Source organism: Berghia stephanieae, chromosome 2 (assembly GCF_034508935.2).
Source record: "Berghia stephanieae isolate SIO BIC M18660-M18661 chromosome 2, UCSD_Bste_1.3, whole genome shotgun sequence".
Lineage (NCBI taxonomy): Eukaryota > Metazoa > Mollusca > Gastropoda > Nudibranchia > Aeolidiidae > Berghia > Berghia stephanieae.
The window spans coordinates 68,576,571-68,589,141 of NC_088361.1; the positions used below are offsets into that span (position 1 = coordinate 68,576,571).

Sequence of the window (12,571 nt, forward strand, 5' to 3'; positions counted from 1 at the left end):
TACATTATTGTGTGGTATTATGTTTGTAAAGACGGGCGCTAGGTTTGGGTCCTCCTATCAGATCGTCTATTTCTTCTGACTGGAGCGGTCATGAATCGATATGACTCGGGTTTTTTAAATATTATTTTTCTTTCTGATACGCCTGGCATTGTTTCACAAACACCTTGTAAAGCCATTAAAAATCTGACTATGAATGCAAGAGATCTCGTATGTCACAGAAAGCATTAACAAACTTGAGATTCTACTCTGTCATAATCAGACCAAATAAGGGACTTGGCATGGCAGATAGCAAAAACAATTTTTTTTAAATAATTTAAAATTCATTATCTTTTATTGAGCCACTAACCGTGTTTATCGATGTTTGATTTTTTCAAATGACGAGACAACTCCATTGTACAATGATTAAGTTTGAGATACAAATGTCCCTCCCCCTTTCAAAAGAATTATTTCAACACCTCTGGTCATTAAGATACTTTTTTTTAATGCACCTTTGGCATGTTTTTTTTTTCCTTTTTTATTTCCTTTTTTTTGGTAGTAAGATTGGGGGGGGGGGGGGGTGACGAGTTAGGATCAGTGTAGTGTCAATGGGGATTCGGTCCAAAAGCAAACGATTTTAACAACAACACGCCCATCCGATCACAAGATGGTGAAATCCATATATAATTTAAATATCCATGGTAAAACCCAATTGCGAAAATATCAACGATGATAACGATAAGGCTGCTGTAAGTTATTCTATACTTAGAAACTCATAACAGTCATATGATTAAATTGGCAATTCAGCTGTACTCTGATAAAACACATTTTGTCAGTTTTAAAGCATAAAGTGTTCTGTTGTTTATCAAACTTCAAATCCTTTAACATATTTCCTTAAACCAACGAGCAAAGAATTGATGTTGATGTGAAATGCATTGTGGAATGATGAAAATGCAAACATTCGGAAGATATGGGTATTTAAACAAATAAGATATTAACAGAGTTGAAAATTTGAGTCGCAGGGTCCTTTGTCTTTTCCTCTTAAATAAAATATGTCTTCAATGACGATGTTTGGTATTGCTGCTTACTGCATGTCAACTAAAAACGAGAGTTCTATTTTTATCCATTAGTCGTAACATTGTGATCAATAACGGTATAATTGATATTGATTCTTATCTCGAGACCAACACAGACCATCTTTCACTTATGCACTGAATACTATTTTGCTTCTTATTATCACGCATTCTCTGAGTGAAGCATTATTTTATCAGATTTTATATTAGTAATTAGTCAAATTAAGCAATCAACATCAGGGCCCGTTTCCATGAACGAGGACTAGAATTAGTTATTTACTTACTAGTCTTAAGCCCAAGCGAATCAAGTGACTAAAAAAAATCGGATTTCATGAACGTTTTCTAGTCTCGGACTAGTAGTCTCTTATCTAGAAGTGGGCGTTGTAAGGACGGTGACTAATTCGGCTATTTTGTGCGGGTAACATCACGCTCTCTAGTACACGGTAGCAGGTAAGATACCCGCCTTTATACTTTCAACGCAAAAGATTTCCAAAGAGGAATTAGCAACACATCCGGTATAGATCATATTTCGTTCCTTTTCTCGTTTTAACCTACTTTTGTCATAATGAATCAAACCACTTGATATTGACTATCGACTGATCAGACTACAATGATGTCCATGCTCTATATTTAAAACAATGAAACTCAAACAAATTGGACCAAAAAAACAAAAGAGAAAGTGTGTTTTGAATCAGATTATTTCGGTCAGTTTCAAAGCCAGCAAAATAACTTGTCTCCACTATACTTTCTATTAACTTTTGTCTGGTTGTTCTGTGACGCAAATCCTTCGATTTCTAGTCTCCTTTCACTCGCAACTCACGAGTCTTTTTTTTTAATTGCTCACAAAAGTGTGTACTTTCGACGATCTGCACTTATCTTATATATTTTTTTTAAAGCCAGAGTCAGTAGCGACGTATTTTCCTTCCGAATCGAAGCTTTCTCATTTAAAAATAGCTGCTACTGTATCTTGTTGACGCTAGGACACATCCTAGTAACTACCTAATCTCAGTCTAAGCGTTTAAAGTCCTGTCTCAGCAAATTCTAAAACTTGGCCAAACTTAATCCGAAGGTGCCGTGATTTTAATTTTAGTCTGGGACTTGATTTGTCAGCTCACATGAAATCCAATTTTTTCAAGTCCTTGACTTAAGTCAGATACTAAGCGCTAGTCCGTTTTCATGAAAACGGAAGGTTAGCCAGGAGTGACAGATTACAGCATCTTTGTAAATTTCGGGTTTTGGTTTTGAGATAGAGGGTAAGAGACTGGAGGCCACTTGCTGTGTCCTCCACCTATCCCCCTATATTTGTTTTCCAACTTGCTTTGTCTTCGAATGAGAGATTACTTGATTTACAATGATTATGTCCTGTACTTCTCTGAGAGGGAAACAGTCAAATGCATAGTATAAGTTCTGAGAGATGATTTTTTTCCCCTTGTAAATCATCGCTCTGTATGTACCTACTTTAATATTTTCTGATGTCGATTTTCGTGTTTTGTAAGCATTTGGGTGCATTCCCGCTGGTGGGATCATGTGCTTGTGTCTGGATGGGACTTTTAGGTGATCTCAAACAAAACACATTAGTTTGCTTTTGGAATCTACATCTGTTCCCGATTAATAAATCTACCCTACCTTCTACAGTTTAAAAGGATCGCAAGCGTCGTAAAGCCATAAAGAAACAGACATACAGAAGGCAGCTTCATTCTCTAATTGTCCAGTTTATTTCTAATTAGAATCAAAGACGTCTTTGTTGGGTTATAAGTCGAGTGCCATTTTTATTTGTGATAAATCGCCTCAAAACGATAACATGTCGAGATACACCTGATGCTCATGCTCAAGAGAGATTTTAAAGCGGAATTGATTTGAAACTTTCATTATTTTTCACTTTAAGAAACTGATCATTCTCCCCAAAATGAAGCATTTACACGTAACAAAGTCAATTGTCATTTCTTTGATAAGAAACCCAATTTTATTTTTAATAGATCTAAATCACCCGTTTTGAGACGATGGATCACAATTAGCTTAATATGTAAAATACAGGTGATGCTATTTGAAGCTTGATTTTTAAACAGTAATATTTCTTTTAAAACGATAGAGTGTCAATAATACTAATACATAATGATGATAATAATAATAATAATAATAATAATATGTAAGACTAACTTATTTTTTAAATAATGATTTACCAAGACGTTTCGCTTTTCATCTGCAACAACAGAGTGATAGAACGATCAGTTTGAATTTGAGACAAAAGCGGATGATGAATTGGGGGGGGTGGGGGGGGGGGTCATACAAGCACCACATTACAGTGGCCAGACACTTCGGTTTCAACGGGGTTTTTTTTTGTTTTTGTTTTGTTTTGTTTTTTGTTTATTTGTTTTATTTATTTATTATTATTTTTTGTTTTGTTTTTAACGAGTAGGTACATGGCTCAACAGTGTTGCTTTAGTCTCTGACCAAACGCACGTCGCTTCATGTTCACAAGTGTTGAGATTCATAACCAAATGGTCCTTGAATACGATAAACAATAGCTTATTTAAAAGAATAATAATGAGATGGTTGATGGATTTAAATTGAAGAAGCCCCAGTGGCGTGGGGCCATTGGATCGAATGGTGCCAGGCACCATACCAGTCTTTTAAAAATCATTAACGGCATAATTTAATTAAAAATAAAACTGAGAAATTTTAACTCCACTGTCTTTCGCCAACTCGCCAACAACATACTGCCTTTTTTTAGTCTCCGCTCTATTCAAGATTCCGATTCACGCACTGCGCCGACTCGTGTGTTGGTGACATCACTGCGCGAATTCGTGACTGAATAACACCATGGTGCAAAGCAATCCGAGCTCCAGTTAATGCTCTATCCATTAGTATCGCTACAGCTGATTGAGCGAGAAACTGGGACGAATTATACTATCTTCAAATAGCGGAAAAACCCTCGACTTGTGCCAGGATCTGAGAGCTCCACCGTTGGACGTCATAATTAGGGTAACTTCGGCCATCCAAAATATTACATTAACTGTCAAAAACACTGATCATTGTTAAGTTTATTTCTGAGCAGCAAAGAAAAACAACATAAAATTTAAAAATATGACATATCAAAATCCCCCTCCCCCCACCTCTTTTTCACGATTATTGAATAAAGTAATTCTTTGCAACACGGAGCATTGGGGACGAAATTACCAACATTTTTCTTGCTTGTAGTGCCGAGTTGATGGTTACGTGTGTATGATGATGTTGAGATAGTTGACTATTTTAAATATTTAGGAATAACCATTGATAGTTCCCTCAATTTCTCTCAACATATTAATATAATATCTAAGAAAGTTGCCCAAAGATTATACATCCTAAGGAAATTGAGAACATTTCAAGTAAGGAAGAAAACTATGTTAAGAGTTTATGACTCATTGATTAAAAGTGTAATTGCGTTTGGCTGCACCATATGGTTTGGAGGATGCCGACTTAAAGATAAATCAAAAATTTCAAAATCTATCAAAGAGGCATCAAAAATAATAAACCATCCTCTTGATGGAGTAGAAAGAATTCATGGAAAAGCAATAGAAAGGAAAGCATTCTCAATTACCAACAATAAAAAACATATTTTATACCATGAATTTAGTCTTTTACCATCTGGGAGAAGGTTTTGTCAGATTAAATGTAGAACTAACAAGTATAAATCAACGTTCGTTCCATCAGCAATAAAAATTTTGAATATTTCATATGGTACAGAAAAACCAAGGATTGATTAGTTGACTGATTAACTGATTAATTTATTTAATGTAAGATTAACTGACCAATTGATAATGATGATAATTTTTGGTGTCGAATTGCCACAATCGTAAGAAATTGAAAACGAAATGAATATGTTTATGTTGTGTATATCGCACGTGTGAAAGAAAGAGAGGAAGAGAGAGAGAGAGAGAGAGAGAGAGAGAGAGAGAGAGAGAGAGAGCGAGAGAGAGAGAGAGAGAGAGAGAGAGAGAGAGAGAGAGAGAGAGAGAGAATAAGTAGGAGTGAAATATCTGTTCAATCTTACAGTTATCGTTTAACGCTATAACAAGTGTAACTAAATGACAAATTGCCATATTTATGGACAATAAAGATCTATTATTATTATTATTATTATTATTATTATTATTATTATTATTATTATTATTATTATTATTATGAGTGTTTATTTGTGTCTGTGTGTGTGTGTGGGTGTTTGTGCGTGTGTATTTGTGTCAGTCAGAGAAAGAAAGCGAAGATTGTCAACAGTTATACTTTGGTGTGTTTTTTTATTTCTTAAGTACTTAAGTGGAGTGATTTTTTCTTTGTGATGCTTTGAGATCTGAATCTACCTTTTATTTGTGCAATCATTAATAGTATTCCACTGATTTCCATTATTTGAGATATACTTTGAAGTTTTGTTTTGTTAAACCATGAATTGCAATGAATCAAATTGACTCTTTACTTCACCGACCGTTTGGGAGATCGACACTAGATGACAAATTAAAAATAAAAAGACTAGTTCCTCACCAACCAACTGATTTTGAATTAACACAGGTGTGGAAATCTCGAAAACGCTCTTTTTCAGTGACATGGTATGACAGACATGAATGGCTCACAGTTAGTTTAGAAAAAAAAACACGTTTCTTTTGTTTTTATTGTCTACTTTTTACAGATACAACAAACACTGACAAATCATGGACATCTATAGGCTATAGTGACATTAACCACTTCCATCGTATTTCTTGACCTCCTGAACGTTGTTTTAGCACCCTTAAAAGAGTGAAAAATTTCTTGCGCAATTCAATGAAACAGGAGCGGTTAAAGTCGTTAATGATTCTGTCAATTCACAAAGCTGAAATAGATGCCAAATGCCATTCCAGATTTCAATAAACAAATTATAAAAAGATTTGCAGAGATGAAACATCGCCTTGCAGATTTTCTTTACAAGTACTAAAAGTAAGTAATTTCTGTCATAGGTTTTTTTTCTCTTTTGATTTACATTTATCACATATTGATTGCATTATCTACCAAATCCAATCCTTTAAATGGTTGACAAAGAATAATTACAAAGACCTTTTCACACGGGACTTGTATCTCAGTGTTGTGGCTTGTTGTTTTCATGAATTATTTGTTTTTGTGAGTTTTGTACACTCGTAGAAATCATCGACCCTCCCCCCTCCCTTCCAAAAAAAAGAGAGTTTTTAACATGTGCTCTCTCCTCTTAATCTTGTTCACTGTTTAAGAATTTTTTTTTCTTCTTCTAATCATGGCACCACCATATGCCGTCAATACGCCACGTCGCTGAGAAGCCCCCAATGTATGTATGGCGGTGTGTACTTATTTGCATGTCTGATAACCCAAATTGTTTTGGTCGCATTGTTGTAATGGAAATATTAAATTCTCTCTCTCTCAAACCAACTCAAATTTATTGTTCATTTCAATGATGTTAAAACAAGCCCATGATTGCGTTCGGTTGTCAGAACTGCTAATACGTGCACCCTGATATATGGTGATGGACTTGACTTATCGGAGTTAAGCCTACGTCAGCGGTTTGTTTCCACGGAATAGTTGACCTCGATAGTCCACTGTCGACTGGGGAGTAAATAAACTTAATGGCACGCAGAGCTTCAAAAATTAAAGTTGGTAGCCTAGATATTTTACAAATGTTTGAGTGAGACATAATGGACCTCACCTATAATGGAATCCATTGTATCAGCATCCGCAATCAAAAATCGAGTTTAATGCAACTCAACTCTATGTCGCTATCTCACAATTGAAAGATTACCACTTAATTAAACAAGTGATTTATTTGAAGCTCACCAAAACCGATGTTGACATATCCGGGGTCAACTGTATCTACCTAAATGTCTCAACTTGATACAATGTTTACATATAATTGGTGACTGCTGGCCTGCTTGTGATAACTAAATTGTTATCTTTGACAAGGGTCGCCTAATTTGATGACAATGATTGTCATGGTCATACATAATAACGCACAAGAAAACAGAATCCTCGATCAATTTTTGGAGATAAATTGTTGCAATTCTTATACAGTTCATATTTGAAAATATGTTCACTTATATCTTAACATAAGGCTTTGAACTAGAAAACGTAAGTGTCTATCTATTTATTTATTTAATTTTTTTTTAAAGGAGTTATTTTTTTCCCCACTTTTAATTGTCCTTAACCGGAATGGTCTCATCAGTACAGCGATCACAATCACTGCAACAACAGAAGCAACAAAACTTCAACCACTCGACTACTACAACATCAACACAACAACGGCAAAAATAACTACTACTACTACTACTACTACTACTACTACTACTACTACTACTACTACTACTACTACTACTACTACTACTGCTACTACTACTATTGCTACTATTACTACTATTATTACTACTACTACCACTACTACTACTATGTAACACTACTACTACCACCACCACCACCACTACTACTACTACTACTACTACTACTACTACTACTACTACTCTACCACTACTACTACTACTACTACTACTACTACTACTACTACTACTACTACTACTACTTCTACTACTATGTACTAACTTGTAGTAGTAGTAGTAGTAGTAGTAGTAGTAGTAGTAGTAGTAGTAGTAGTAGTAGTAGTAGTGGTGGTGGTGGTAGTAATAGCAGTAGTTGTAGTTGTGGTGGTGGTAGTAGTAGAAATATTATTATTATTATTATTATTATTAGTCGTAGTTGTAGTAGTAGTGGTCGTCGTCGTAGTAGTAGTAGTAGTAGTAGTAGTAGTAGTAGTAGTAGTAGTAGTAGTAGTAGTAGTAGTAGTAGTAGTAGTAGTGCCACTACTTCTACTGTCGCTGGTTATGATGATAATAGTGATATGAATTTTATTAATGTGTTAACGAAAAACGAAATTTAACTATAAAGTCAATTTTGTTGTCAAGATAGAGGATTAATTGAACATAACTATTATATTGTGGTAAAGGAAACAAACAAATCGTTCATCTGTTCATTCCTCCCATGAACAACACTCACTAATGCAAGAGCACTTTCTTATCGGGTATTCCAGTCTCTTTCCACGATAAACACATGCGCATTACGAGTAAAAATAATTGAGCTTTTATACAGCGCAAGTCCACTAAATGTGCTCAAAGCGCTTTACAAGGGGTCCCTGACCAAGAGCAACACGTATCATGTAGAACGAAACATGACGCCTGTTAGGCGATATTTCATTTTTTTTTTCTGACCGAGACAACGCTGTCAACGGCCAGGTACCCATTTTACACCTGAGTACGGTGAGAGAATGTGAGTAAAGAGCCTTTTCCAAGGACTCAACTATGCGCCAAGCGAGGGTCGAACCCAGGACCTTCCGATCCGAAAATGAGTGTCATACCACAAGACCACATAGCCGCAAGAGCACTTTGTGGCACCAGCAATCTGGAATTCTCTCTCGGTGTTTACCAGAAGTGCTCATACTATTGAGTGTTTCAAGTCTAGGCTGAAGACAGAATATTTTAGATTAACTTTTCATTAATATTTCAAAATCACATTCTCCATATTCCATTGGTATCAGCAAAACTTAATACATGTAGATCATCGACAATAGACAATTAGATCACTACGCCTCTCGGACAGTCGTCATTATGTGATTGGTAAACATAGCAGTCCACAGGTTTTACTATCGATGGTATGTGTCTAAGTAAAATACCCACTGTTCCACTGCTTGATGAATAAAACCAACACAGTAATATGTGTGTAAACTTAAACGTTTATAATATGGTAGAGAAAATCGTGTGAAAACTAGTCACCCATTTGGCGGTATGAAAACAATTGAATGATCAGAGAAAGGTCCAATTCATTCACTTTATTGTTTATAAACAACCGTGTTTGTCCGAGCACGTGTGAAAATGTGCCACAAATTCCATGTTTTGATTGGTCAAAAATCTTTACTGGTTAATTGTATGTATCATTTAATTTTCTTAAAATTCTCATGTAAACTATGTCTTGTAAATCACCGTTATGTGGAGAATGGCTCTGTATAAATTACATTATTATTATTATTATTATGTACGTGACCATGATCTTATCTTATCCCTGACCTCCAATAGTGGGTAGGGAGGTACGTACTGTGTCTTCTATCCCCGTATAGCTGTTTTTCAACTTGCTTTCTGTCTTTGTCTTTGAATGAGATTACTTGGTTTTGTCCTGTCCCTGGTCGGAATCCCTGGCTGAGAGGGAACCAGTCAAATTTATAGTTAGTTTTGTTCGATTATATGTTTTTCCTTGTAAATCATCTCTCTGTTACTGTTATGTTTTGTTAACATATTATATATGATTTGGAAACATTTGGGTGTGTTCCTCTTTGTGGGGACCTGTGCTTGTGTCTGGATGAGACTTGTAGGTGATATCAAACTAAGTACTTTGATAGTGTGCTCTTGGAATCTACATCTGTTTCCTATTTGAACCAATTCCTCTTTGTCTTACCTTTTCTTGGGTGCCTTAATTGAATTCTAGAACTGTTTACTATCCAATTTTCTTCCTTTCTTTTGGCGCTGATATGACCTTATTGTGATGCCAGGGCCGTAAAGCCCTTGAAAACAAGCAAAGTCAATTTAAGATTCTTTATTATGTTTGTTTGTTTGTTTTGTTTCTTTTTTTTTGTGGGGGGGGGGGGGGGGGGGGGGGGGGCTATGCAGTAAAATCCACATAAGGCCAACACTCTCAAAGTCAACGTCTGCTTATGTAGTCAACATCTTTTGTAGTCCCAAATGTCCTGTTCTTCATCTAAAAGTGTTCTATTGATAATGGATAATAAAGTCAACCAATATCTCTGGTCCGGTGGTGTTGGCTTTATCGGGATTCCACTGTATTTTAAATTATTATTGATGTATGTATTTTGTAAACACTAACATTTGGTTGTATCCCTCTTTACAATAATGTATTGTCTTATGCAAATATATTGTATAAGTGGGATATGAAGGATGTCACAGACAAGACACACAGATTGTCTTTAGTGTTCTATTCTGTTCCCTATATGAATTAGTCCTATAACTATATTTATTTATATTTTTTTTCTTTGGTCTTTGTATGTGTAGCAGCTATAATCTTAAATTAAATTCCCTTTTACTTTTACCAGTGCTGAAATGTACTGAATGTGTCTTAAACCTTGTAAAATATATATATATATATATATATATATATATATATATATATATATATATGTAAAAAATAATAATTAAAAAAAAAAAACACAAACAAAAAAACATATATTGTGTTTATATCACCTTTTATGGAGCGTACATCATGATTTTATTTTATATCTGTAGAGCATCATCAGTCTGAGGGTGGGTGCTTCACCAGAAAGGCAAGAATCCTCTTGCTATGGATTAAATTGGATTCACTTCATCATATCATCAAGCATTCCAAACCCTGTTTGTACACTCATTTACCACTTTCTTCAATAAGCTACTGTCAGACTCAACCAACCTCGAAATGTCTCTTGTCACGGACATGGGTATTCCTTCAAATTATGACCCAGAAAGAAAGGTATCCAATCCAAGGTCTTACCAAAACCAATCAAACAATACTACAATACCACCTCCAATAGGAGCCCCACCTGTGTCTCAAGATGTGTCATATATCCGCCATAATCGCTGTGGACAAAAGTCCATTGTGGATACCTACCTTCTTGCATTGGTTTTTGGACTCCTTGGTGCTCATCACTTTTATTTGCAGAGGTACAGCTGGGGTGTCATCTACTTTTTTACCTTTGGATTACTTGGATGTGGTTATGTAATCGATCTATTTCGAGTACCTTATCTTGTCAGAAAGTTCAATAGGGAGCATCGCCCAAACAGAGATAATAATGAGCAACAAATGCAAAAGAAGAAAGACCTATCAGATGCTTATGTGGCCTGGTTTCCATTTGGACTTTTAGGTTTCCATCACTACTATTTAGAGAATTACCGCTTAGGTGTCATTTTTACTTTGACTCTTGGTGGTTTTGGCCTAGGTTGGCTCATTGATGGTTGCAGAATGCCATACCTGGTCAAAGAAGCCAATAAAAGACGCCAACAAGTCCCATGTGTCATCCAACAAAAGAAAAATCTGTGCGTATGTTATATTTTTGCTCTCCCTCCTTTGGGTTGGTTGGGTTTGCATCATTTCTACATGGATAGACCCTTCTATGGTTATGCCTATACTCTGAGCCTTGGGCAAGTGGGGATTGGATGGCTGATTGACTTGTTTCGAATGCCCATTCTTCTTCGACGCTGTAATGAAGAGTTAGAGTTAACTCGAAAACGAGATGTGAAGACAGTTGATGACTGCTATGTCATGTGGTTTCCTCTCGGCCTTTTAGGGTTTCATCATTATTACTTAGGTCGAATTGGCTGGGGTTTGCTGTACACATTTACATTTGGCATTCTGGGTATTGGATGGTTAACTGATTTCTTCAGAATTCCATGCCTGGTGAAAGATGCAAATAGTTATCGAGACAAAATGGAAGAGGAACTTGTTGCTGACATGAGACAGGACTTCATTGAATCACCGTCATTTCATTCTTTGCCATGCGAGCAGAATTCCTTTTCTGGTTACAATAATGGTGGCTATGGGTCTATTTCATCAGATTTCAGTGATAGTACCAATGATGTCATGAGGCTTCCAACAAATGGTGTTCCTTTCATGCCCTATAATTCTCCTATTCTCTCACCTCCAGCTTACTCTCGTCATGATGATAATGGTCGTGCAACTAAGAACCCCCACAAAGGTCATCTCACGCAAAATTCACCACCACCTTATACAAAGTAAAGAAAATACTGGTCCTTATTTGTGGAATTAAATTTGTCTTAAAATTGAATTGACCCTTTGCTTTACACCATCTGCAAGAATTTTATTATTATTAGTCGATATAAAAACTTTTGTCCTCCAATTTCAAAATGTTAAATTGTAGATTGTCTATTGAAGAATGTAGTTAATATAAAGTGCTTGGAACATGGTAATACTCTTTAAAGTGTTAAATTTTTTTATATGTACATATATTCCTTAGCAGTGTACAATTTTGCAGACGTAACAGTAACAGAAAAACAAGAGTCACATTTTTCATTAAAAACATCATTTAAAAAAAATATTGAGTGTGTGTGTGTGTGTGTTGACTGCATTTTTTTTACCTTAACCCCCCCCCCCCCCCCCCCCCCCCCCCCAAAAAAAAAAAATGTTTGCTTCAATTGCTTTATGGCGTCAATGGCTAAATAATAATTATGTCATGAACACATCGGTGCAAGAACTGCAACGCCTGGCGTCCATGTGTTAAGGCACTCTACACTAAAACACATTCAATTTATGTGTGAATATTAATAAGTCCACCATCTGTCTACATATGCAGTGTGACAGATATATTAGAAGAGTAAAGATACAATAAATATGCTTTAAATTTAAAACCAATGCTACAATACGAAATTGATATCGTTTCCAAGTGGCCTGTAAGAGCAAGGCAAATGCAACATTGTGAAGCAGTATTGGTGAAACTAAAATTTTCCTAATAAATT

At 35.6% G+C, this 12,571-nt stretch overlaps 1 protein-coding gene and 1 long non-coding RNA gene across 5 annotated transcripts in view; one reads left to right on the plus strand and one right to left on the minus strand.

Annotated features, from left to right (window-relative positions):
- LOC144965418 (uncharacterized) overlaps positions 1–1,489 on the minus strand; it is a 34,445-nt gene extending 32,956 nt beyond the window's left edge. The window contains exon 1 of one of the 2 annotated variants that reach the window (XR_013644014.1): positions 1,334–1,489. This is a non-coding gene — a long non-coding RNA (uncharacterized LOC144965418). Of the gene's footprint in view, positions 1–346; positions 534–1,333 lie in introns of those variants that run through there. The other variant, XR_013644015.1, reaches the window with a different exon arrangement.
- Positions 1,352–12,151, plus strand: LOC144965415 (uncharacterized). Of its 3 annotated transcripts, none has more exons than XM_078900747.1 (2): positions 1,352–1,499; positions 10,352–12,151. In XM_078900747.1, exon 2 carries the CDS (start codon positions 10,518–10,520, stop codon positions 11,832–11,834), a length of 1,317 nt encoding a protein of 438 aa, XP_078756873.1. In that variant the 5' UTR covers positions 1,352–1,499; positions 10,352–10,517; the 3' UTR covers positions 11,835–12,151. The 3 variants fall into 3 exon arrangements, with proteins under 3 accessions (XP_078756873.1, XP_078756872.1, XP_078756871.1); XM_078900746.1 differs by lacking the exon at positions 1,352–1,499 and adding an exon at positions 5,764–5,990; XM_078900745.1 differs by lacking the exon at positions 1,352–1,499 and adding an exon at positions 6,970–7,145.
- Positions 12,152–12,571: the final 420 nt, after the last annotated feature.